We start from the raw sequence: 25,932 nt of genomic DNA on the forward strand, positions 1-25,932 counted from the left end.
TGGCTGCTCTCAAACTCCTGGACTCAAGCAATCCTCCCACCTCAGCCTCCCAAGGTGCTGGGATTATAGGTGTGAGCCACTGCACCTGGCCTCTAGACAGTTTCTTATTTGGCCAGGTAGCTCTCCTGAATAGCTAAATCTCAGTCTACAACCTTGCTGCCCAATCAGCCAAGGTTGTTTTGGGTGCTTTACTTCACATCTGAAATTTTGCTGTTCATCTTTGATGTCTGTTGTTGGTAACTCTTTGCTTTAGCCATGTATTTTATTTTTCCTCTGAAGAAAAACTTGTGTTTAAAGTGTATGTATCAGCTGAGTGCCGTAGCTCACACCTGTGATTCCAGCACTTTTAGAGGCTGAGGTGTGCAGATCACTGCAGGTCAGGAGTTCAAGACCAGACTGGCTAACATGGTGAAACCCCATCTCTACTAAAAAATACAGAAATTAGCCAGGCGTGGTGGTGCATTCCTGTAATCCCATCTACTCAGGAGGCTGAGGCAGGAGAATCACTTGAACCTGGGAGGCAGAGGTTGCAGTGAGCCGAGATAGCGCCATTGCACTCCAGTCTAGGTGACAGAGCAAGACTCCATCTTAAAAAAAAAAAAAAAAAAAAAAGGTGTATGTATTAGTCAATGTCCAATAAGGAAAACAGAATCCATTTCAGGTGGTTCAGAAGAGGAATTTCATCGTGGGGAAGTAGTTACTAGGGTGCTGGGAGAGCTGAAAAGGCAAATGGAAAACAATACACAGCCCAGGGATCAGCAGTGAGAAGGCTACCATCACCCCCAGGACTTGGGGGCCACAGGGTGTCTGTGATGTCACCAGAGACCCACAGCCTGGTGTTGAGATCAAAGAGGGTGGAGCTGTCAGGCAGGGGCTGGAACCGTGGAAATGTAGCCACTGCCAGAGACACAGTCCAAAGCAGAGAGAGAAAGGGAGAAGTACTTGGACTTCTTCTCCCATCCTGCAATCTTCTGCCAGTGCCTCTCATTGCCTGAAAGGAATCAGAAGTCCGTGGGTAGAGGAGTCTAGGAACTGTAGTTGCAGAGCAGAGCAGAGGAATCCGCACAAATGACTGGCCCAGAGAATCGCTCCATATTAGCGTTCTCTTTTACATTTTCATTGACTCAGAAGAAACGTTGGGGGCCAGGTGCAGTGGCTCACGCCTGTAACCCCAGCACCTTGGGAGGCCAAGGCGGGTGGATCACCTGAGGTCAAGAGTTTGAGACCAGCCTGGCCAACATGGTGAAAACCTGTGCCTACTTAAAAATACAAAAATTAGCTGGGCGTGGTCGTGGGCGCCTGAAATCCCAGCTACTTGGGCAGGAGAATCACCTGAACTTGGGAGGTGGAGGTTGCACAGAGCCCAGATCATTCCACTGCACTCCAGCCTGGGGAACACAGCGAGACTGTCTCAAAAGATAAAAATTAAAAAAATAAGAAATGCTGGGTCCAAGCACTCCACGGGACAATGGCCGAGGAGCAGTGCATTGTGCGAGGCTGAGAGCAGAGTTTAGCGACCTTAATAGCAGAGATTTTTCACTTTCTTTTCTAATTATTTGGAAAGACCTCACTTCACACAAAGCTGTCAGATGTTCCCTGTTACTAAAGATTAAAAACCCCTAATGCTTCAATTTTGCACCGTTTTTCTATACATACCAAAGGAAGGGGCATCGATTTGAAAAACAGAGAAATTATAGTATCTCCAAACACAGTTAACACCCAAGTATCTCCTGGCCAGGTCCTGAGGGGTAAAGGGAAGAAAAAGTTAATTCATTAGTATTTCTGCCAAGTGACCAACGTTGCCTCCATAAAACCCAATTCACTATCCTTAACCTCAGAGCTTGTACTCTGAGAAGAATACATTTACTTACTGGCCTCTCCTCACAGATGTGTGCTAAATTTGTCTGTGACACTTCAATTCCAGTTTCTGCTGCTAAAACATAATACAGCAAAGCTTCATGCCTAAAAATAGATGATTAATAATAAATTTCATATAGTGGCTCTTACTAATATTCACAGAGAGCTTTATATTCAAACACAAGAGGGCACAAAATAAGCAGTTTTTTAAAAAAACCACAAAATCATGAGTTTTTTTTTTAAGTAAATATTGTTAAAAATACTGCATGCACTGATTTATTTTCTGTCTTAAAGGCTGAACTCACAGATAAGGCTGGGGAGCTAGTTGATGCAACAGCTACCTCTACTGGCTGAAGGGCATGTCGGATGTTGGCTGGGGAGTTGTCTACTAGCCTTCCGTTCTTGAATCCTTCTTCCATCCTCGCTTAGAGGAGATAAATGGTGTTAAGAAAAACCCCTGTGCTTTGGAGTCCTCTGTTTTATGAAAGGCTTTATAGGGCTTAGGATTCTGAACGAGCTTAATTAAAGCTGAGCTTTTGCTGTGCATTAGAAGTTTGGCAAAGGAAAGCAGTTTACAAGGGACTTGATATATCAATGGCCAAAACACACATGAGAAAAGAAACGTTTGACACCACTAGCAATCGAATAATCGCAAAACAACGAGTGACCACTTTTCATCTGTTGAAAGATTGGTACAAGATTCATATTTGGAATAATGGCAAAGGCTTGGGGGAAATGGACGTACTCTACAACTAACTACTGCCAGCTTGAGGGCCAATTAATTCAACGATTCTGGAAGGACAGGCGGGAGGAGTCTTAAGAACGTACATACCATGTGGCCCTACAGTTCTCCCTTGGGGGGTTTATTCTAAAGAAACAATCAGAGATATGGGCAAAGATTCTGTTGCCACGGAGTTCATGGTAGAACTGTTTATGTGAACAGCAACAAAAAACTGAAAACAAATGTCTGAAAATCAAATGACTAGTGCAGCCATTTTCAGACGTGGCCATTAAAATGATGTGTGGAAGGGTATTCAAAAACATAGCAAAATATTTATGCAAAAATTTCCATTCAGTGAAAAAAAAAAGCAGAGTATAAAACAATGCATCCTATTTTTGCAAAACAAAAATATAACTGAACACACACATGCACACACATACACATGCAGACACAAATAGGCAGAGAAAAAAAAAAAAACCCTAAAAATTATCACCAAAATGCTAACAATACTTATTTCTGGGTGGTGAGAATGTAGGTAATTTTTATTCTATTCTTTTTACTTATCTGATTTCCTCAATTTTTTATACGTTACCTAGCTTAAGAGTAAAACTCTATTTTAACCAGAAGCAGTTTCTTAAAGCTTATTTTTCATTTTAAGGAGTTGATATTAATAACTCTCTCTTAATTTTAGCTCCACCTAGGAACTGGTTTAGGAAACGGTGGGGAAAGTTTGGGTGAGGGGGAGTAAGGGAAGCAGATTCTGAAATCATCTTTTCTAAACTGCTAAAAGCAGCTCCTGGCAGGCAATCCCTTGGAGACCGAGAGGTGCTGGGGATCAAATTAGGATAGTTAGACCTTCAGTCAGACATGCTGCAGGTCACAGGCCACGTGGCTGCTGAGTGAGCCAATTCGCAGGCTCTGAGATACCTAAGGCAGCTGACTAATTAGCCATGACTCAGGCTAAAGAGAGACAAGGTCAGCTAAGCAGTGTCCCTTGCAGAGGCAAGCCAGATGACATGCCCCCAAGTGCAGCTGCAACAACAGCCCAAAGGATGCTTGGGGATTAGCTAACATAGCCTGCAAAATCTATGTTTGGCTACAAGAATCCTCAGAGCAGACCCAAGGCCCCAGACAGAGGGCATGCAAGGGAGGTCCAGCAGAAAGTCCCCCTCATTCTGACACAAGGTCCTCTTCCTAAGGTCTTAGAATTCTCCAGTTTCTTCAGAGACACTCTGGCCTGCACTGGTGTCTCAGTTTCCACCAGGGATTGATGAGGAAAGGGGACAGTGTAGACCTGCAAACCAAGGTCAAATATTGGGCCAGTGCCCTCTAACCATAACTGGCTGGCATTGGCTCGTGTTTACTAAAATGTAACAAAATGAGGTTTTTTTTTTTCTGGCCAGGTGTGTGGTTGCTCATGCCTGTAATCCCAGAACTTTGGGAGGGTGAGGCGGCAGGATCGCTTGAGCTCTGGAGTTCAAGACCAGCCTGGACAACAGTAGAAACCCTGTCTCTACTAAAACACAAAAAAATTAGCTCGGCATGGTGGTGCATGCCTGTAATCCTAGCTACTCGGGAGGCTGAAGCAGGAGAATCGCTCAAACACGAAAGGCGGAGGTTGCAGTGAGCCAAGATTGCGCCACTGCACTGCAGCCTGGGTGATAGAGCCAGACTCTGTCTCTCTAAAAAAAAAAAAAAGAATTTTTTCTTAACAGCAGAAACCAATAGGCTGGTTGTCAGAATGGGTGGGGGAAATGGAGGTTGATACTCTCTGCAAGAACATTCACAATGATAAGCTTTATAAAGATAATATCTTGTGTCTAAAGTGATCTGGTGGTGGGGAAGGAAGGGAAGAACAAGTTTTATAGACTTCTATTGTCCAATCATTGTGTAAAGCAGGAGGAAATGTCATAGAATTCTCAAGCGTTTCCATTGAGGAAACACTGAAATCCATCAGAAAGAGATGTCTAAAAAGGTATGTGATATCTATAGAAGCACTGAACAGAAATCTACCTCTGGGCCGAGCACAGTGGCTCATGCCTGTAATCCTAGCACTTTGGGAGGCCGAGGCAGGTAGATCACTTGAGGTCAGGAGTTCAAGACCAGCCTGGCCAACATTGTGAAACCCTGTCTCTACTAAAAATACAAAAATTAGCTGGACTTGGTGGGCACCTGTAATCCCAGCTACTTGGGAGGCTGAGAAAGGAGAATCATTTGAACCCAGGAGGCGGAGGTTGCAGTGAGCCAAGATTGCACCACTGTACTACAGCCTGGGCAACAGAGCAAGACTTTATCTCAAAAAAAGAAAAAAAGAAACCCACCTCTATCTTTCATCTTGCACAATCAATCACCCAATGCCTGTACCACCACCATCCATGTTCACATCTACTGAGCAGTGAGCTCTAGGTGGGAGCCGGCCACTGAAGACCAGACTTCTTCAGCTTATTAAAACTTCTGAGACAATGCCTCTGCAGAAACCCTGTCCACATTTAGCCTTCCAGCACGTTGCTCTTGCTTAACTGTGTTTCAACAGCTTATTAAAACTTCTGAGACAAGGCCTCTGCAGAAACCCTGACCACATTTAGCCTTCTAGCACTTTGCTCTTACTTGTGTTTCAACAGTCGCTATCTGAAAGTATTAATTCCAGATATTTCTACACTTATATTCATAGAACAAACATTTACTCAGCATTTTTTAATTGCAGGAAACCCAAAGACAAGCTGCAAAACTATTGTCCTTCCTTGAATTTCTTCAAGCTTTAGGAAGTCAACCAGAGCTTCAAGCTTTATTTCCAATGCACTCAAGTAAAATTGTCCCCTAGACAGTCATTTTGACAGGGAGAGGGGAATGGGTGCAGAGTGGAAGAGATTGAGAGAAAAGAAAGAATTTAAGGACACATTTGCTATCCTCCTTTCAGACCCAGCACATGCATTTCTAGAACTTTTATAATGATACATCTTAATAATCAATCCTTTGGCTGCTTGCTGTGAATTATAAATTTGAGTACCCCTGAGCAGTTTCTCCACAATTATATTATTTTGCATGTGCTCTTTTCTGCCAATGCCTGAATCGGCTCAGACTATAAAGATGAAAAAAAAAATTCCTGGGGTCTCAGTGGAATTCAGGACCCCAGCTCTATTGCAAAAAGGTGAATTTCTTTCCCCTGGAGCTATGTATGCTTACTTGCCTTGCCTCAAGCCCACTATAATCTGGCTAACCTCCTGGGTTAAGTATTTTTGGTCTATTTAAGACAAAGGACTATAAAACACGTAGCTTGCAGATAAAATAGATAAAACACATGTAGGGGTAAGGCAGAGAGAAATGAAACGTGACAGCTGGTCTCTCCTTGGCTAACTTCTTCGAGTGTCCGAGGACAGCCTCAGGCATGACAACATTATCTTCTGTATTATGCCGATACAGAAAAAAGCCCTTTTCTTAATCATACTCCTCTTTTAAACTATCCCATATAAATCTTGGAACAACATAGAAAAGCACAAGCTCATCAAACTGACACATGTAATTTGAAAATAACTTCTAGAATAAATTCACTCACACAAAAAGGAAAAAAGGGGAGGGACTGGGACATTGATGGATGATTTAGTTCTATTACAGCAGAATAGATGGTACCAAAAAAATGTCATGTTGGACTGTGAGGAGGCCAACAAACATACATTTCCTATTTAACCCCTGGGGAGGGCTTGAAAGCTGGGAGAGCAGGAATGGATGGAAGCACTTTGTCCCAAATATATTTTGAAAAAGATTTCCCCATTGTAATAGATACAAAACGTTTCTTCCTGTTGATACTAAGAGGCTTCAAATCCAGACTGAGACATACCTTTAAAAATAATTAGCTTCTGTATCAAGATTAGCAAAGATATGGAGAAATAGAAATTTATATATGGTGGGCAAGAGAGTAAATTGGTAAAACCACTTAGAAAACAATTGACATTGTCTTGTAAGTTGAACATGTTCCCCTATGACCAGAGTCCCCACTTCTAAGTTGAACATGTTCCCCTATGACCCAGAGTCCCCACTCCTAAGTTTATATTCTAGAGTGACTCTTTCTATGCGCCCTATGAGATACACAAAAAATGCTCATGGCTGCATTGCTCTTAAAAAACAAAGGAAAGAAAAGGCAAGGCAAGGCAAGGCAGAAGGGAAAAGGAAAGGAAAAGAAAGAAAAAAGAAAAGAAAAAAAGGAAAGAAAAGAAAGGAAGGAAAAGAAAAAAGAAGAAAAGAAAAGAAAGGAAGAAAAAGAAAGAGAACCCAAATATTCATTAACAAGAGAATTGGGAAATAAATTGTGATCTATTACAGCAGTAAATATGGATGATCTACAGGTACATGCATCAAAATGTGTGAATCTTATTTCTATTTATTTATTTATTTTTTTTTTGAGAGGGAGTCTTGATCTGTTGCCCAGGCTGGAATGCAGTGGCTCAGTCTCAGCTCACTGCAACCTCTACCTCCTGGGTTCAAGCAATTCTCCTGCCTCAGCCTCCCGAGTAGCTGAGATTACAGGTGCATACCATCACACCCAGCTAATTTTTGTATTTTAGTCGAGATGGGGTTTCACCATGTTGGTCAGGGTGGTCTCAAACTCCTGACCTCAAATGATCCACCTGCCTTGGCCTCCCAAAGTGCTGGGAGTACAGGCATGCACCACCATGCCCAGCAAGATGTGTGAATCTTAGGAGCATAATGTTAAGTAAAAAAAAAGCAGTTGAAGAATTAGATATTATATAAAATAATTATAATCATATAAAGGTCAGAAATAAGCCAAACTAAATCCATTTCTTAGGAATATATCCATATATAGCAAAAATATAAAGAGGGCAAAGGGCAGATCAACAAGAAGCTAGGATGATGGTTACTTCTGGGTACTGGGGGTAGGATGGGATTTAATCTGGGAGGGACAGCAGGGGCTTCACCAGCACTGGCCATGTTTATTTTTTAAGTAGAGTGGTAGCTTTACAGCTGTTTATTTTATTGTCATGCTTTGGAGGTTACATATGTATCATATATACTTCGTACATATCAATGATTACATGATAAAAGAAGAGAAAAGCCACACTGCTGACTCATGCCACATCTTTCGTTCAAATGCTCGGCTCCTTTTGAACTAACTCCCTTTTCAGGCTCTCCCTTCTATTCACCATACACAGCTGTTTGATTAAGCATCTTAGAAACAGGCTCTGTCATGTCACTGCTCTCTCCAAAATGATCAATGGCTCCCCACTGCTTCATAAATTAAATAAAAAACTATTGATGGCTCCCCACTGCTTCACAAATGCATAATCTGCCATTCAAAATTCCATAAAGTAGCACCTCTTTGGTTTCATTATATATCCCTCTCAAGTTTTACCCACATGGCATAATATTTTGTAGACTCACTTAGAGTTTTCCTATCTCTTTGCTTTTGTTCCTGCAATTCCCTATACCATAAATGCTGTTCCCTGCCTGGCTAAGTGGAAATTCCACCCATCCTTCAAGACCACATCATCCATTACTTCTATCATGAAGGCTGTCCCAAGCTTCCCAAACCAGGCATCTTTTCCTCCTTAGTATCCCCTAAGAGCTTTACATACTGCTCATGGCCCTTGAGCTATAATTGTTCCTTCTATTCACCTTAGTTCATTCAATCAGTAGTTTCCGAACACTTTCCGGGCACCCCAGTGTGCCAGGAACTGGGATAGAAGTTATCAGGCAATTGACATGTAAAAAGCAATCATGATCCCATGATCCATGGAAAAACAAAAGGAAATAAAGAGTTAAGTAGGATTCCTGGGCAGAGGAAAAAGCCAGCGCAAGGGCTCAGAGATCAGACAGAATATGGGCCACATGAGAACCTGCCTGCAGAAGAGATGAGGCAGCAAATTTCCCTAAGCCCTACTTGAGGCATCTCTCGAAGCCTGTGGCCAGGCAACCTGCATTTAAGTGTACTCAGTAAAATCTGCAGAACTGAATCCAAACTCACAAAGGGTGCAGGACACACTTCAGGTCTCCTTTCTCCTTCCTCCAAACAACCAACCAGCCAATCAAACAGAAAACCATGATGAGGCTGAGTGTTCTAAGAAAGAGAGCAAGCCACAGAAATCTTAATTCATCTAGGCCTTCACAGCAGCTTTTAAAATGTGCTAAAGTGCTTTGTGATATTAAATTCAAAAGTAGGACCCAGGCATGGTGGCTCATGCCTGTAATCCCCATACTTTGGCAGGCCAAGGTGGGTGAATCACCTGAGGTCAGGAGTTTGAGACCAGCCTGGCCAACATGGAGAAACCCTCTCTACTAAAAATACAAAAATTATCTGGGCATGGTGGTGGGCACCTGTAATCCCAGCTACTCAGGAGACTGAGGCAGGTGAATTGCTTGAACCCAGGAGGCGGAGGCTGCAGTGAGCCAAGATTGTGCCACTGCATCCCAGCCTGGGTGACAGAGTGAGACTTCATCTCCAAAAAAGCTTCAAAACAACAAAAGTAGGCAAGAAAGCTAAGGAACTAACAAAGACTCTATGAGAAAAAGTGTCAGACACCATGGGGGCAGGGGTGGGTTGGAAAGGAGTGTTTACAGGACTGCTCTTCCTTTGGGAAAATCCCAAAAATAAACACTCCAATATCTGAATGTTTAGTTTATCCTAAGAAGTTTGTAGGGAGCAGAGGGTGGGAGGTTGGGAGAGCGAGAAGCAGAGAATGAATTAAAGTCAAATTTGGGAGTTTTATGAACTGAAGTTCACTTGAGAAACAAGATAAAGCATCACAAAAATTGTAAGGTACATTTACCATGGGGAAACAGTAACTTTCTGAAAAAAATCTCTTTTTGATTGTGCAAAGTGAAGCCACAGGTAATAAACTTTCACAGGATGATGATAATAAAAATTTGCATTTGGTGCTTTCTTCATTGGCCTCATTTCTCCTACATTTTCTAATTTAAGATTCTCACTCATTGAGACGCTATCTGTTGGTTGCGTGTGCAGCCATGGACTAAAAGGGAAAATGTCATTCTTTTGAACTTACACTTTAATTTTTAATTAAGGTTCAAATCAGAGTATGATCAATGCTGAGTCTCATCTAATGTCTTTGAGGCAGAGGACTGAGGACTTTTTTAAGTTATTACTGAAATATCCACATCATTTAGGCAATAAACCAGCCAAGAAAATGTGACCCATATTAAAACAACGATGGAATGCTAGAACTGACAGAAAAAAATAAAAGAAAGAAGACTGGTTAAGTTAGGAGAGGGGTCCCTTATTTGTAAAATCTATGAGTAACAGCAAACAGGGAACATTTGTGGGTCCTCATGCACCATCTTTCATCCCATAAAGAACAAGATGAGATTTGCTAACTCCACCAGAAGGTTAGGAAGGAGGGCATCTGTTTGTTTGTGCCATTGGATACTGGACTTCCAACAATCCCAGACTCCTAGTCATGGCAGATGCAGTAAAACAACTATGGAACAGGTGGCCTGAACCTTAAACACTGATCTCTCTTTTTGCTAGGAACAAGGTAGAAATTCTGGACTTTCTGTGGCCTGGAAATAAAAAGCAGAGAGTCTCACCCAAGAACCCCTATGCTGTCTCCAGACTCTAAAACCAAAAGGGGCAAGCTTAAAGGAAAGAGAAATCAATGTATTTGTATATCTTTCTCAACTTGATGAGTGTGAACAATTCTCCTAGAGAACAAATTTTTGTGTATAATTAAACATGGAAATGCTATGTTTTCCAATCAACAGCCAATCAGTCCGTGATACTCTGAATATCATTACTGGGAGCTGTGATTTCCCCGCAAATTGCTTTCACAGTTGCATTTTAAGACTCCATTTCATAAGACTATACTGACAGACAGGGAAAAAAGTTTGCTCTAACGTAGATCCCAAGCTTACCATGAACCTTCCAGGTAGGCATTGAGGCCTTTGCGGATGACATGGCCCAAGTAGCCATTTTTCTCAGCTACATGTTTTGCCCATCTGAAAAAAAAAAGGGAAGAGAAAATACGCAAACTGCGGCAAATTTAATAAAATGCTTTTCTTCGTATGCTCTCAATAAATCCCACTCGGGGAATATTTTGCGAGTTAGAATTTTTATAGAGCAACAAACCAGAACTGACTGTTAAGAAGGTAAAGAAAATGCATTCTGAGAGCTTTTCATTTAGTGCCCTTTCTTATGAATGATTAGGAGTTTTCTTTTATGGAAACAAAGACATGTAAGATACATAATGAAATATATCCACCAATATGAAAAAATATAATCTCTACCAAGAGTTCTAGTACTCTATTAAGTCATGTTTACTGACTTATTATTAGCTTTCCCTATTTTGCTTTGTTCCCTAATTTATTAGGGGTTTATTAGTAATGACCTAGTCTGTTATAATCTTTAGATTTATAACTACTAAAATAATAGTTTAACAATGCATAACTAAAAATCTAATAGAAGGAGAAATAGAATAATTTTTTTAAATACTTGATTAATACAAAGGAAGGGTAAGAAAAGAGATTAAAAAAAGGCACAAAAAACACCCCACAGATGTGACAAATAGAAAATAAACAGGAAAATGGTGTATTTAAAATCAAACATATCCATAATTACATTAAATGTAAATGTACAAAATACACCAATTAAAAATGAAAATTAAAAAATATAAAAAATAATTAAAAATATAAAATTTTAAAAATTAAAAAATACAACTACCCAATTATATGCTGCTTACAAGAGACATGCATTGAAATTGAACAATGAGGAAAAGCTGAAAGTAAAAAAATGGAAAAAGATAAGTCATACAAACTCTAACATTAAAATCAGGTATAACTATATGATCATCACAAAAAATAGACTTTAAGGCAAGAACCATCAACAGAGATGAAGAGGACATTGTAAAATGATAAAGGGATCAACTACAAAGACAAAACAATTCTAAATCTATGTGATCCAATAACATAGATTCAAGATATACAATGCAAAATTGACAGAACTAAAAGGAGAGGTAGATAAGTCCACAAATACAGTTGGAGATTTTAATATATACTTCTTTCAGTAACTGAACTAACAAGCACAAAAAGAAACATCAGGAAGGATGGGGAGGCTCTGAATAATATAATTAACAAACTTGATGTAACTGATATATATGTAGATGTTGTATCCAACAAGTTCAGAAAGTACACTCTTTTCAAAAAGCCATAAAACATATACAAAAATTGACCATATGCTAATCATAAAGCACACTTTGACAAATTTCAAAGGATTGGAATCATTCAGAATATATTCTCTGATCACAGTGAAATTAAGCTAGAAATCATTAACAAGAGGATAACAGAAAATCCACAAAACATGAATATTCATGTCAAATATACTAAATAACAATGATAAAAAACTTCAAGTCAGTCTAAGTCAAGTTTATCACCAAGGTCAGGTCAGGTTGAATTTGAACCCAAATGTGTTATGAAGAACAATCTTTTGGAGAGCCAGGGTATCAGTGTGAGGGTGGCCTAAAACAGAGGTTGACAAAACTTTTTCTGTAAAGAGCAAGATAGTAAATATCTTAAGCTTTGTGGGCCACATATAGTCTCTGTTGCATATCCTTCTTCATTTGTTTTATAACTCCTCAGGAAGGTAAAAAGCATTCTTAGCTCTTGGAGCCATACAAAACAGGTACCAAGCTACATTTCATCTATGGGTCATGGTTTGACAACTCCTGTAAAACATTTTCAGATATGCAAGACCTCAAAAATGTGCCTCCCATTCACCATACCTCAGGAACCTACTATAGGATGTGCTCTACCAAAATTTAAGTGCAGACCAAGAAAGAGAAAGAATGGGGTCTGACAAAGAAGAGAACCAAAAAAGACACAGATGGAGGGAAAGTAAATACCCATAATGATGACAGTTAATCTCAGCATGACAGCATTGTCCTGAACAAAGACTCCAGGATGGATGTCACCAAGAGGGTTAAATAAATATAATATTTAGATAGGTCTGGACATACCAAGAGGAAATTCAGGCACCCGGAGGAGAATTTGGAGATCAAATACATAGAAAATGATAAGTATACAGAAAGCTCAGCAAATAAACAATAAAAAATAAGTAGCAATCCATAGAAAAGAAAAAGTTGTGCAAGAAAGGAAAAGTAATCAGAGTATACTACATGGCTCAGTTAGAAATAGCATTTACATGGTCATAATAATGTAAACCCTGATACTAATGTAACCAAAATGATATACTTATTGGGAAGATGAAAGATGGCAGGAAGTATGAATGAGCTGAGTAGTGGGAGGTGGTAGAGTCAAAGAAAACTACATCTTCATCCTTCACAGTGGGACATCATTAGACAATGCCTTGGATGAAAATACCAAGAAACAGTGGTATAAGCATGTTATTTAGAAATAGAGACAAATAAAAAATAAATAAAATAAAATAAATCTTTCAAAAAAGATTGAAAGTGATTCATTCTAGGGAGCAGAAAATAGAGTCTGGGGGTGGGATGAAGTGGGGTAGGCAAGGATTTCTTGTTTAGCCTTTGTCAAATTATTTTTAAATTTTTAATTAAAATTTTTAATTTTGCCTTGTCAAATTATACGGCTTTTAAAACTACATGCATGTATAACTGGTAAAAATAAAAAACTCAATTTAAAAAATGCTCAGGCACGGCCGGGCGCGGTGGCTCACGCTTGTAATCCCAGCACTTTGGGAGGCCGAGGCGGGCGGATCACAAGGTCAGGAGATCGAGACCACGGTGAAACCCCGTCTCTACTAAAAATACAAAAAATCAGCCGGGCGTGGTGGCGGGTGCCTGTAGTCCCAGCTACTCGGAGAGGCTGAGGCAGGAGAATGGCGTGAACCCGGGAGGCAGAGCTTGCAGTGAGCCGAGATTGCGCCACTGCACTCCAGCCTGGGCGACAGAGCGAGACTCCGTCTCAAAAAAAAAAAAAAAAAAAAAAAATGCTCAGGCACAGTGAATATAGGGTATGGCTTTCCCTTCAAACGCAACGTGTGACAGAGTCTTACACAACAGCTTTCTCAGGATCTCTAGGGAATGTCTCCAGGTTGCCTGTGATATAGTAGAGAGAACACCACAAGGTCCCTTCCATGTGTCCACCTTGCGCAGCCTTATGGAAATATTCACCAGCTAAAGTCTGTAACGAGAGATGAACAAACATCGAGTCAGCCTAGCTGGGCTGGTTTCACCAGAGACAAGGTGGTGAGATGCTTTAAGCCTGATATGATTACAGACTTATAACTTCTGATAGCTTTAAAACCAGGGCAAGCAACAATTCCAGGAAGACAGCCAATCACAGAAGCCAGCCTCTGAGATGTATGACCTTGCCTCATCTATTCTGTTGATTAAGTTTACCCAATAAATAAGACAACATGTAATTATGAATACCACTGCCATCTCATTTGATCCTCACATAACCCCCTGAAGGCTAGATAGAAGACTATATCAGAAGTCACACCAGGTGAAAATCCAGGCATTTGCTTTCCTAACTCTGCTTAATACCTTTCTTCAAACACATGTGTAAAAACTGCATTTCCAGTAGGAAGGTGAGAATTAGAATGTGACAATAAGAAATCTTCACTCACAGATGTCTTGGGAGAGTTAGCACACATTTGCTATGCATAAAAATATACAGACTCTTATGTCATCAGAGACAGGTAGAGGGAAAAAATAAGACAAACATCTATATGGGTATATTTCCACAGATTACTCTTATTTTTCTGAGGCAGTTGGCTATTGTTTTTTGAAAGCATGGGCGTTGAAGTTAGGCAGGCTTGGTTCAAATCCCAACTCTGCTCCTTACTAGCTGTGTGGACTTGGGCATGTTGGTTAATCTCTCCAAACCTAATTTCCTTCCACTGAAAAATGTGCCTTCAGATAGCACCTAGAGTGAAGGGTTGTTGCAAGGATTAAATGAGATAACACATTCTCAAGGTTCAGCACAGTGCTTCAAAAAGAATAATCTTCCAATTCTTCCCCTCCTACCCCCAAATCGGCTGCTGCCACAATCTTGTTCCTCGCAATAAATGCCACTTCCATTCTTCCAACGCAACAAATGGCAAACACCTTGGAGTCATCCCTGACTCTTCTCCACCTCTCACACCCCACATTCAATCCATCAGCAAATCCTGCTGCCTCAACCTTCCAAATACATGTAGAACCCAATTTCAGCCCCTCCACTGACACTGCCCTGGTCTCGCCCACTGCCCTCTCTCACTTGGATCCAGTGCATGAACCCCTTGCTCCTGTCCATGTCTCCAGTAGGCAGGATCCAGGAGGAACCTTTTAAAATACAGCCCATCACTGCCCCATTGAACACTGCCCAGTGGTTTCCCATTTCGCTCAGAGCAGAAACTGAGTCTCACACTGGTCGGCTTCCTCCCTGGTCCTATTTCCCACCCTCTCCATCTCTTCTGCTTTCCACTCCACTCCTCTGGCCTCCCTGTTGCTCCTCTAGCACACCAAGCCTGCTTCCTTCTCAGGGCCTTTGCACTGCCTGCTCCTTCCTTCTGGAATGTTCTCCCAGATATCTGTAAGATTCCTTTAGGAGTCTATACAATATCACCTTATGAGAGGGGCCTTCCCTGGTTCCCTGGTTTCCCTTATAAAATAGCATTTCCCAATCTCCACCCCCTCATCCTACATATATATAAAATATATAAATAACATATATAAATAAAAAAATTATATATATAAATAACATATATAAATAAAAAATTTATATATATAAACTATATATAAATAAAAAATATATAAAATATACATATAAATAAAATATATATATTAATAAAAAATATATTATATATATATATTTTTTGAGATGGAGTCTTGCTCTGTCACTCAGGCTAGAGTACAGTGGTACAATCTCAGCTCACTACAACCTCCGCCAGTGGGGTTCCAGTGATTCTCCTGCCTCAGCCTCTCGAGTGCCTGAGATTACAAGCATGCACCACCACACCTGGCTAATTTCTGTATTTTTAGGGATAAGAGTTTGTATTTTTAGAGACGGAGTTTTAACATGTTGGCCAGGCTGGTCTTGAACTCCTGAGCTAAGTGATCTGCCTGCCTCAGCCTCCCAAAGTGATGGGATTACAGGTGTGAACCACCGCTCTCAGCCCTCTTGAACTTGTTGTAGTTCTCTGCATAGCACTGATCTTCACCTCCCCTCCTATTATATATTTATTTGTTTATAGTCTTTTCCATCTGGTGGAATGAAAGCTTCATAAGAGCAGGGACTGTTTTGCCTGCCACTATGTTCTCGGTGTCCGGAAGGGTGCCTGGCACTGGGTGGGTGTTCAGCACATTTTGTTAAATGTAGCGGAGCTCAGGACCAGGCACAGTGGCTCACACCTGTAATCCCAGCACTTTGGGTGGCTGAGGTGGGTGGACCACTTGAGGCCAGGACAACATGGCAAAACCTTATCTCTACTAAAAATACAAAAATTAACTAGGCATAGTGGCGCACGCCTGTAATCCCAGCTCCTCTGGAGGCTGAGGCATGAGAATCGTTTGAACCCAGGAGGTGGAGGCTGTAGTGAGCTGAGATTGTGCCACTGCACTCCAGCCTGGGTGACAGAGCGAGATTCTGTCTCAGAAAAAAAAAAAAGTAATGTAGCTCAGGTTATTATTACCAACATCAACATTATTATTTATAGAGTGGGCTTCCACTGTGCACTAGGCCAGGTCCTCACTCCACTAAGTGTGTGACCCTACGTTACTTAACTTCGCAGAACCTCAGTCACTTGTCTGAAAAATGGACATAACCAGAGTATTAATAGGTATTTCAGAGGAGAATTAGGATTACATAAGAGGGCACATGGTAGGGTGTTTTGCATGGTGCTTGGAACAGAGGAAATGCTTGATCAACACTAAAGATTGCCATTGCGTTTTCATTATTATTAAAACTGGTCTCACACCAGGCAATCCTATCTGGACTTAGTTCTCTTTGCTTCTAGAAAGATCAGTCTCTGCTCCATCTCATGCTTATTCCTGTCCTGCATCATCTCCCACTCTTCCCTCTAGCTCAAGCCTCCCTCCTCCATGAAGCCTTCCTGGCTGCTTTGGCCTTCACTGTTTCCCAGCTCCAGAGCTTTGGGTCATGCCATTTGCCCCACAGTTGGCACTTGGCCAGATGCCGACTTTTCCTCTTCACTCTCTTGTCTTCCTATGAGACCCTCTGAGCTCCTCGAGGACAGGGACTGTGTCTGGGGTTGTGTCTGGGGCACAGAGTGTACCTTCAACAAATGCTTCATGATCAAGTGACTGACCAGTTGCAGAGTGGGTCTCAAGTGCTACTCACTTGATTCCTTCCAGGAACTCCAGGGAAGATGCCATCCAAATGCAGGACTCCAAGATTGTATGATGCATCTGGGTTCCCCATTTCTTCTGCTTTTAACCAGTACTTTGCTGCTTTGGCGTAATTTTTCTTGAATTTGTGGTAATACCATCCCAGGCCATTGACTGCCTGATGCAATCCCTGAATTTTGGAACAAGAAAGAAATTAACTTTTGAAAAATGAAATCTAAAGAGCTCTGGAAGCAATTATTGTGGAAGCATTCTGCCTAAGTCTGAACAAAACCTTCCCTTTCTCTTATTTTGGAGCAGATGGCATTAAAGAAAAGCTAAGTGCTAGAAAACACAAGCCTGCCTGAGACTCTTCCCAGGTGGGTTTCACCCGACTTCTGCTGGGATTCTGCCTTCCATCTCTGCAGCAATGTTAGCCCCCAAATCATTGTTCTGCTCCTGTGGGCTCTTATGCAACACGCTTGTCTACAAAAGGCCTCTGATTGCCCTGCTGCATCAATAGTGCCCTTGAAATTCATGAACGCTCAACTGAGGCCTGAAACCTGCCCTGACTGGGATGGTTTCTAGGTGATCCACCTGCCCATCTGTTGATTTCTCTGCCCTGAACACCAACACACACTCTATGGGAAGCAGCAGCAACATCCTACTTGCACAGCACAGATGCTCTGTCTTTGCACAGTACCCCCAGTTCTGACAGGGGGTTCAGGGTCTGGGAGGGGCAGAAGTAGAAGGGGACGGCAGTGAGGATGAGTATCATATAACGCTTTTCAGGCCATGACTATTCCAGATCAATAAAACTGTATTTCCTCATTACTCACCTAAGCTCTGTTGAAATTCATTCAGAATAAAGCACACTAGATATCAATTCACCACTAGGATGGCTACAGAGATGCAAATTTCACAGCTTCCAAGAAACCCCCTCACGGCCCCATTTTAGGGTGCTCTGGAACCAATGACTTCCATGACTACCATTAAGTTACTTTTCTACTTCTGCCCTAGAGTTTCTGTTGGGGTAAGGAGTTGGGGTTTCTGTTGGGGTATGTATCGGGGGTTCCCTCTTCCTGGGTCATGTGTCCTCTTGACAACACACAGATGGAGGAACAATCTTTTAGGTCTCTTATTCCATGCTCCAACATCCTGCTGTATGCAACTTTGAACTCCTCAAGAGACAAGAATGAGGAAGAAAAATCAGCATGGTCATTTTAGGAGTCTTCATTGTTAAGGCAAATATTGGCAGCCTTGGGAGGCACATCCAGGTGCCAAAAGGGCTATGAGGTGCCTTGTCAAGGTGTAGATTTACAGTAGTTTCTGCAAATCTATTTATTTGGACATCGGTATGCATGCACATATGAGTGTGCACATGTGGCTGTGCATGCATTGGGCATATGTGTGTATGTATATGTGTGCATGTGTGTGCATGTGTGGGTGGGGGCCCCTCAAAAGCAACACTGTAACCTCCATTCTGTACAGCTGTATAGGAAATAGCTGACTTGAAGATACCACTTAAATGTAGTGACAAAAGCAAAACAATTCCCAAACCTAGCAATAAACTTAATAAACAGCCCTGTTATCAATGCACAGGAAACAAATGGGAAACGGACACCACAGAGTTAACCTTCAAAGGAGTTAGGCCTCTGGTTTCCTGAATTCAACGGCATTTATACCCATCCAATTTCCAGGGGTCCTGCTGCTTGTTATCAGGGCAGCTCCTGATTATAATTTTAGCCTTCAAACAAAATCAACCCCAATGCTATTGACTGGAAGGTGAATTCAGCTTTTGAATTTTGCTGCCCCCATTGTGGCAAGTTTCTGTATGTATTGTAACTAAAAAGTGACTAATCACTGCAGTGAGGGTGCCGTGCTGGCGACCAACCACTCCCCACCCCATTTCTACCTTAGGGCTTTGTAGGAAGAGGCTGGCCATTTCCTCTTTTAGACATGCGAGAGCGTGTGGGTGTGTGTGGTGGAACTGTTTCCCTCTGACAATATGCGTTTGTTACCTTGGAAGCTGCTTTCTTCATCAGCTCTAAGGCAAGTCGTCTGTTCTTTTTTACTCCTTGACCCTAAACATTGATAAACAGCGATGATTACAAAGAAAATAAAACCAGACTGCACACATACAGACACATTAGTGTTGGATATAAAATACTTAAAAATAAAACCCTAACTTTCTTCATTTAAACCCAAGCTTAGGGGTTTCTATAGGTAGTGTTGTTTCATCATCATCATCATTATTATTTCGCTTATATTTGTGGAGCAGAGGCAACAAACCTCAACTTCGCAGCCTAGCAGTAATTGCTGTGTCAGTTGCAACCCTGTCAATCCACAGGTACTACTGGGGGAAGCTATGAATCAGGTTAAATGAGTTTGGTCATCCTGGATGCTTTCCTCTTGGGATTACCTAATTTGCCAGCCAGATAAAGCACTTTATCTGTGTTGGACAGTCAAGAGTTACCAGGCTGTCGCTTGCAGCCTTCATCAGCCTTGGCTGGGATCTCCAGGGTGGAACATTGTTGCTTCAGAATCTGCTCAAGAACTGGCTCCACAGAAGATAGAACGCAGCAGAATCGGTTGCCTCAGATGTAACTAACAGAAACTAACAAGGTTCTTCCAGCAAAATCAAGATTTTCCAGATGAGGTGGTTTGTCCACTACAGAGAGACATGGGCTTTGGGGTTCTTGTCACAAGAGAGAAACTCTGTGGAACACACTGAGATGTCTGGAGGACCACTGGGGAGATGGTGGGCTCAAGGGTAGCGTGGAAGGAGGTCCTTGGGTATCTCTTGACATAGATCTGAAAGCAAAGATGCCAGGCAAGGGGGTGGAGGTTACTGTAAACCACTGCTGCTTCCAAACTCAGAATTACTGATACCCCCAATCCCCATGTGCCACACGGGGTCCTCCTGGACTCAGACAACCGTTGACAGGATCGCCTGTGATTTGGATGTGGGAGGGTTTTGCAACAAACACACCTATAAACTCTATTTAAACACTTAGCTCTATAGTAAATGGAAACAGCACTAGTTACCGTTCCTGTGTTAATTAACGTTGGCCAAGCACTGTCTAAGTGCTTCATCGACCCTACCTGAGGTGCTGCTGTTATTCTCATCTGAGAAATGTGCCCTTAGTCACACAATGGGAAATGGGGGCAGAATTTGAATCCAGACAGGTGGACTCCAGAATCCAAGCTTGTAACCGCCGCTCTCTATTTTCTTCTGCCTATTTCAGTTCATAACCTCCTTGTAGGATCCAGGAACCATGCAGCATATTCTTGACTGTCTATCTCTCAGGACCCCAAATAAAACTGAATCCAACTAAAGGTTAAATTACATATGCCAAGTTTCTACTCGACTTTAACTTGCTTATTTAATAAAACCAATGAACTGAAGCAAAGTGGAAGATGAAAATATTTTTCAGAATGGCACCACTGCTTCATTTAATTAGGAAGGAAGAGGAGAGGGAAAAGGACATAGAAGGACACTTGGAGTAACTGGAGGGGGGAGGAGACAAACTTTCTGCACTTCTGGAAAAGCGTCAGAAAGACCAGAATCACAGAATGTTGGTGCCTGGTTGAAGTATAAGTTTATCTTCTCCAACTCTTATTTGTTTTGAAGAAATAAAATGGGGGCCCAGAGCAGTTGACTTAGCCAAAGCCTCACAGTTAGAGCTGCAATGACAACTCACACACTCTAGAGTAGGGATGTTTACACTATACCCGCTATTGAGTCAAAAGTGGGATGACTTTTCTTGCACAAAGACGATGTACTCTACACAAATCTGAGTAGTACTGGAAGTTGTTAAATGAGAGAAATGTGAAGACTGGTACATCGTGAGTACTCAGTAACCATCCACTGAGTGAATGGATGGAGGACAGTTGCTGCTATCAAAGTCAAAGCTTTATCCTCATGTGGCTGCAAGATAAGATGGACTCGACTACCTGGAATGAATCACAGCCACCATCTTGGTACCATCTTTGCATAAAGCCCAATGCCCCCACACAGTCAAATGCACTTAGTGTTCTTTCCATATGGAAAGCCCATTTTCAGCGTGAGGTTCTTTCACACAGAATACACTTGAGGAGATCTTCTAGCCACAGGCGGAAATCTTCCCTGAGATGCTAATAAAGGGCTTCCTTCCTCCCACCCAGAGAAAACTTAGCAAGAATGCAGAACCCCACCCCCCCAGCCCCCTGCAAAAAAGCCTTAAGGGGTGAGAGAGCAAACCCAGAGAAGGCATTATGTCACTCCCAGAGTCATTTATTTCTGGATTTGCCTCTCCCTGTAGATTGTGAGATCTTGGTGGGCAGAGATAATGTCTGATTTGTGTCTTTATCTTTGGACAGCGATCGGCCTCCACTCCGGTGGACAGGTGCTGCTCCTCTGTGCTTAATTGATCTAGGTCCTCTGCCTTCCTCTCTGTGTATGAGCTCCCTGAGGTCAGGGATGTGACTTATGCATCCATATGCCCCTCCATCTAGCCCAGAGCCTAGCAGTGTCAGCCCTGAATGGAATGGTTGCTTATTGAACAAATACACGAATGCATTCACATATGGCTCAGATTCAAAACATTTCTATGTTGATTTGACAACTGGAAAGAGAACGTCTGGGACCTCAATTTGGAAACCACAACAACCAATAGGTTTTCAGGCTTTGATAGGGTAGGGAGGGTTAGAAATGTAGCCACAGCCATGGTTAATTACTGAGTGGCCACAGCTGTGTTCTGGAGATGGGCCTGGCCTTGTTTGAAGATGCTTTTACTTTTTGGGGGCAGCTGCTTTCTTTGGGTATGGACATAAGTCCAACAATTTCCTTACCAAAGCCAAAGCTTTTTACTTTTCCAAGATTGATGAATTGATGTCTCTGTGTCTGGGGATGATGAACACAGACTGTGAAGCCAGACTTCCTAGATCCCAGTCCCAGGTCAGAAATGCACCAGTTGGGTGACCTTGGGCAAGTTACAAAACCTTTCTGTGCCTTTGTCTTCATGTAAATGAACAGCAATCATAATACACCAAGGTACCAACCTCGTAAGTTGGTTGTGAGGATTTAATGCATTAATACATGCAAAGCAGGTAACAACCACTCAATCAGTGTGAACTATTACTAATTTTTTTTTTTTTTTTTTTGCTGAGATGGAGTGTGGCTCTCTCGCCCAGGCTGGAGTGCAGTGGCACGATCTTGGCTCCCTGCAACCTCTGCCTCCCAGGTTCAAGCAATTTTCCTGCCTCAGCCTCCTGAGTAGCTGAGATTACACGCACAGCCACCATGCCTGGCTAATTTTTGTATTTTTAATAGAGATGGGGTTTCTCCATGTTGGCCGGGCTTGTCTTGAACTCCTGACCTCAGGTGATCCACCCACCTTGGCCTCCCAAAGTGCTGGGACTACAGGTGTGAGCCACCATGTCACGCCATACTATTTTGTATAAAGAACACGGCATTTTACGGTCCCCAAAGTTCACTGGTCCTATTATCTCACTCAATCTGTGGTCATTGCCACTGTCCCATGAGATGAGGTGACTCCAAGGACATACCTGATGGTTGCAGAGGTGGGACTTTCATGCTTGTCTCCTAGGCTCTTCCCACCCCTCTCCTGTTGGCTTAAAACCAAGATCTTTATTTTCATCAGCAGGATTGTTGGGATCCAGCCCAATTACACACTATGTTTAAGCTGTAATTAAAAGAGAACTCTGCCTGGTGGCAAACTTGCAGTGCCTGTGGGGGCTGGCGGCTGAGCGCCAATCGATACAATACGGGTGTCTCCTCCAGAATGCCGTGGTTCTTGCGAAAGCACAGAGAATCCAGGTGCCAAACATAAGACTAATGATTAAAAATGAGAAGAGGGAACTGCTTCTGACTCTGCCTTTTTAGCCAACATCCCTTTCCATCAAGAGTGACAGAAGCATACGCTAAGTTTCTTCAGTTATCGACTCCCTGTTTGCCAGCCCACCCACAAGAAACTGCTCAGGAGTTTGATAAGAATTGCACAATTTTAGCACGAATTAAGTGATTCTTACCTTGAATAGCACAATGGCATAGTCATAGATTAATGCAGGATCCTCCGTCTCCAGGGCGCCCTTGGCATACCACTCAATCGCTGCTTCGGGATTCTTGGCCACACCTTGCTGCCCCCAGAAGAGCATCTGGGCCAATCGTTGCTTAAAGATAACAGCAATTTAGAACAATGACTTTTCCTGTATAATGCTTAACACAAGATTTTGAAAGGTGGGAGAGCAAACCTATTTTACAATGTTTTAGATTGAGAACCAAGGATTAGACACACTTTATCTTCCAACTGGAGGCAGGAGCCCTGAATGTGGACTTATGTAAATACAAGCCCTTAATGCAAGCCAGAAATGGTTCATGTGTGTGTGTGTGTGTGTCTGTGTGTGTGGTATCTACTGTACCCAGGACCAGAGCTAGCTGGAACTTCGTCAATAATCAGAACTCCTCAAATGGCACTCTTTTGGGAGGTATTGCCCTTTCTTTTGGCCCAGCGATTGGCATGGAGGTCTCTGCACATCTGTATCATTAGGGCATCCTTCTACAGCACCGATCTCTTATCTTATCATTTGTCTACATGGCTGGCTCCACCTTCAGACTGGAGGCTGGAAGCTCTTGGGAGGGAGGAACCTCAAGATGTTACTTATCTTTGCCCCTGTCTGTTGGCCCCCTAACCTGGCAGAGTTCAGCAGGTCATAGAAGCTGCTCAACAAAGACTCAGTGAACAAAGGAAGAAAGAAGTGCCTATGATTAGAAAAGTTAATGCAAACTCTGGCACACCCAGGAAATGGCTCTGGCAGAGTCATTCCCAGAGCTATACATTGGAATTCCTTCCTGTACTAGAAAGACTGCAGGCCAGGGACAGATGCCCAGGAACGTGGCCAGAGCAACGTGTGTTAACATTCTATAACATTCTAGTTCCACATGGGTCCTTTATTGTCCTTCCTTCTTTCTGCTTCTCCTCTCATCTCGTTCTCTTCCCTTTTCCTCCCCAATACTTATAACTTCCAGCAAAGTATCTCCTGAAATGTGAAGAAGACCCCTATAGAGAGGAGGGAGACCCGTTACAGAAGAGCCTCTTGGGCCAGGTGTGGTGAGCCTTCATTCCTGCACTTTGAGAGGCGTAAGCAGGAGAATTGCTTGAGGCCAGGAGTTCAAGACCAGTCTGGGCAACATAGCAAGACCCCATCTCTACAAAAAAATTAAAAATCAGCAGGGCATGGCATGGTGGCACATGCCTATGGTCCCAGCTACTCGGGAGGTTGAGGCTAGAGGATCACCTGAGCCCAGGACTTTGAGGCTGCAGTGAGCTATGATCATGCCACTGCGCTTCAGCCTGCCCAACAGAGTGAGAACCTGACTCAAAAAAAAAAAAGAAAAAAAAAGCCCCTGTACTGTCTGCTTGTCAATACCTGTGACTCCTTTCTTTTTTCTTTCCCTTTCCCATCTCTGGGCTTCAGCCTCCTTAGCAGCCCCAGAGGCTCTTCCCGATGCTGCTGCATTCACAGGGAGCACTAAGCCAAAGCTAAATCCTTCCTGTGGGAAGGAGGCTTCCTCCCGGTGCAATCAGCCTTCACAGGCTCCCACAAAGGGCTCCTCTTCATAGTGAAATCAAAGCAGGGAAGTAGAGAGGGTGCTTCCCCAGCCATCTGCCCTTTCTCGTACCTCTTAAAAGTCCATCCAAAGACAAGAGATGTTCAAGAGACAAGGTTGATCCTTTTGGTCCAACAAGCCATAAATGACTTTCTTTTGTTCTCCTAGCTGAGTTCATGGTCTTCCGGACGCCTGTCTAATTTCCCCTGCACCCCAGGGTGCGTCTTGTTTTTCTGTCTGATGGATGCATCAATGCACCTGATGGTAGTCTTTCAGGCTGGTCATAAATATTGTGGCTTTCCCTCCTTCTGGGTGAGTGGCAGAACTTGAAGTCAAGAGAGGCCACGTGATTTGCATTGGCCAATGAAATATCCCACTTGTGGGCAGAAGCGTCAGCCAGCTGGTAAGGCACTATGGCCATGGCCTGACTGTGATGGTTTTGGAAACCTCTGTCAGCTTGGACCCTTAAGGGATTGTGACAACTATGGCCTGCCCCTGACAACCCTTACTGGACATGTAGTGTGAGTAAGAAATAAACTGGCATTGTTTTAAGCCACTGAGGTTTGAGATGTTTCATTACTACGGTATAACCCAGTCTATCACAGCTGATAGAATCCCCAAGACAGAAGCCTGCATTTTTACCTGAGCTGCTGCATTGCCTCGGGTAGCTTCATGCTTCAACCACATAAAGACATCTCCATCTTCTTTGGTTTGTACCTTGAGTATTTCATCATCTTTTAGTCTAATTGTTTCAACATATGCCTGAGAAGGAAGGAGGGAAGGAAGGAAGGAAGGAAGGAAGGAAGGAAGGAAGGAAGGAAGGAAGGAAGGGAGGAAGGCAGGCAGGGAGGGAGGGAGGGAGGGAAGGAAGGACGGAAGAAAAGAAGGAGGGAGGGAGGGAAGGAAGGAAGGGAGGGAGGGAAAGAAGGAAGGAAGGGAGGGAGGGAAAGAAGGAAGGAAGAAAGGAGGGAAGGAAGGAAGGAAGGAGGGAGGGAAAGAAGGAAGGAAGGAAGGAAATATCCAAATGATATAAGCATGCAAAAGACACGACATTATTCTTAAACCAGCAATTGCTCAAGAAAAACTATATGAATAATTGAAATATGAGGTGTGCCTACAATGACATAAGGTCAAATTCTTTTTAAAGGAATGTATCACATCTTTTATATCTAAACGGTTGTTTGTTCCTATCGAAGTATTTGCCTTGGGAAGCCGAAGTTATTTCCACATCTACTTCTATTGCTCAGGCTTGTTTGGAAGTCCACTTCGTGCCACTGATTTGTGAGCCAGATTATACACATGCAGTATCAAAAAGGCAAATCAATATTTTCTAAGTATAACCTTATTTTTTATTCTAACGTATTACTATCCTGCATGACTAACCTCTTTTATTTTGCAGGTTCTGCTTCAAATATCTTTTGGCTATTTCCAAAAATTAAATCTACCCTGAAAAGAAGAGGGCATGTTAACTCTGA

At 42.5% G+C, this 25,932-nt stretch overlaps 1 protein-coding gene across 6 annotated transcripts in view; it reads right to left on the reverse strand.

Moving 5' to 3' along the window:
* Positions 1-25,932, reverse strand: part of SEL1L3 (SEL1L family member 3) — a 152,579-nt gene that overhangs the window by 54,150 nt on the left and 72,497 nt on the right. For all 6 annotated transcript variants that reach the window (XM_063619748.1, XM_055245888.2, XM_055245889.2 and 3 more), the window contains exons 12-19: positions 25,100-25,219; positions 22,879-23,019; positions 18,867-18,929; positions 16,862-17,038; positions 13,572-13,699; positions 10,457-10,540; positions 1,872-1,962; positions 1,657-1,741 (exon numbers count right to left, since the gene is read on the reverse strand). In XM_063619748.1, coding sequence (XP_063475818.1) covers positions 1,657-1,741; positions 1,872-1,962; positions 10,457-10,540; positions 13,572-13,699; positions 16,862-17,038; positions 18,867-18,929; positions 22,879-23,019; positions 25,100-25,219 — 889 coding nt within the window. The remainder of the gene's footprint in view (positions 1-1,656; positions 1,742-1,871; positions 1,963-10,456; positions 10,541-13,571; positions 13,700-16,861; positions 17,039-18,866; positions 18,930-22,878; positions 23,020-25,099; positions 25,220-25,932) is intronic.

Source organism: Symphalangus syndactylus, chromosome 16 (assembly GCF_028878055.3).
Source record: "Symphalangus syndactylus isolate Jambi chromosome 16, NHGRI_mSymSyn1-v2.1_pri, whole genome shotgun sequence".
Classification (NCBI taxonomy): domain Eukaryota; kingdom Metazoa; phylum Chordata; class Mammalia; order Primates; family Hylobatidae; genus Symphalangus; species Symphalangus syndactylus.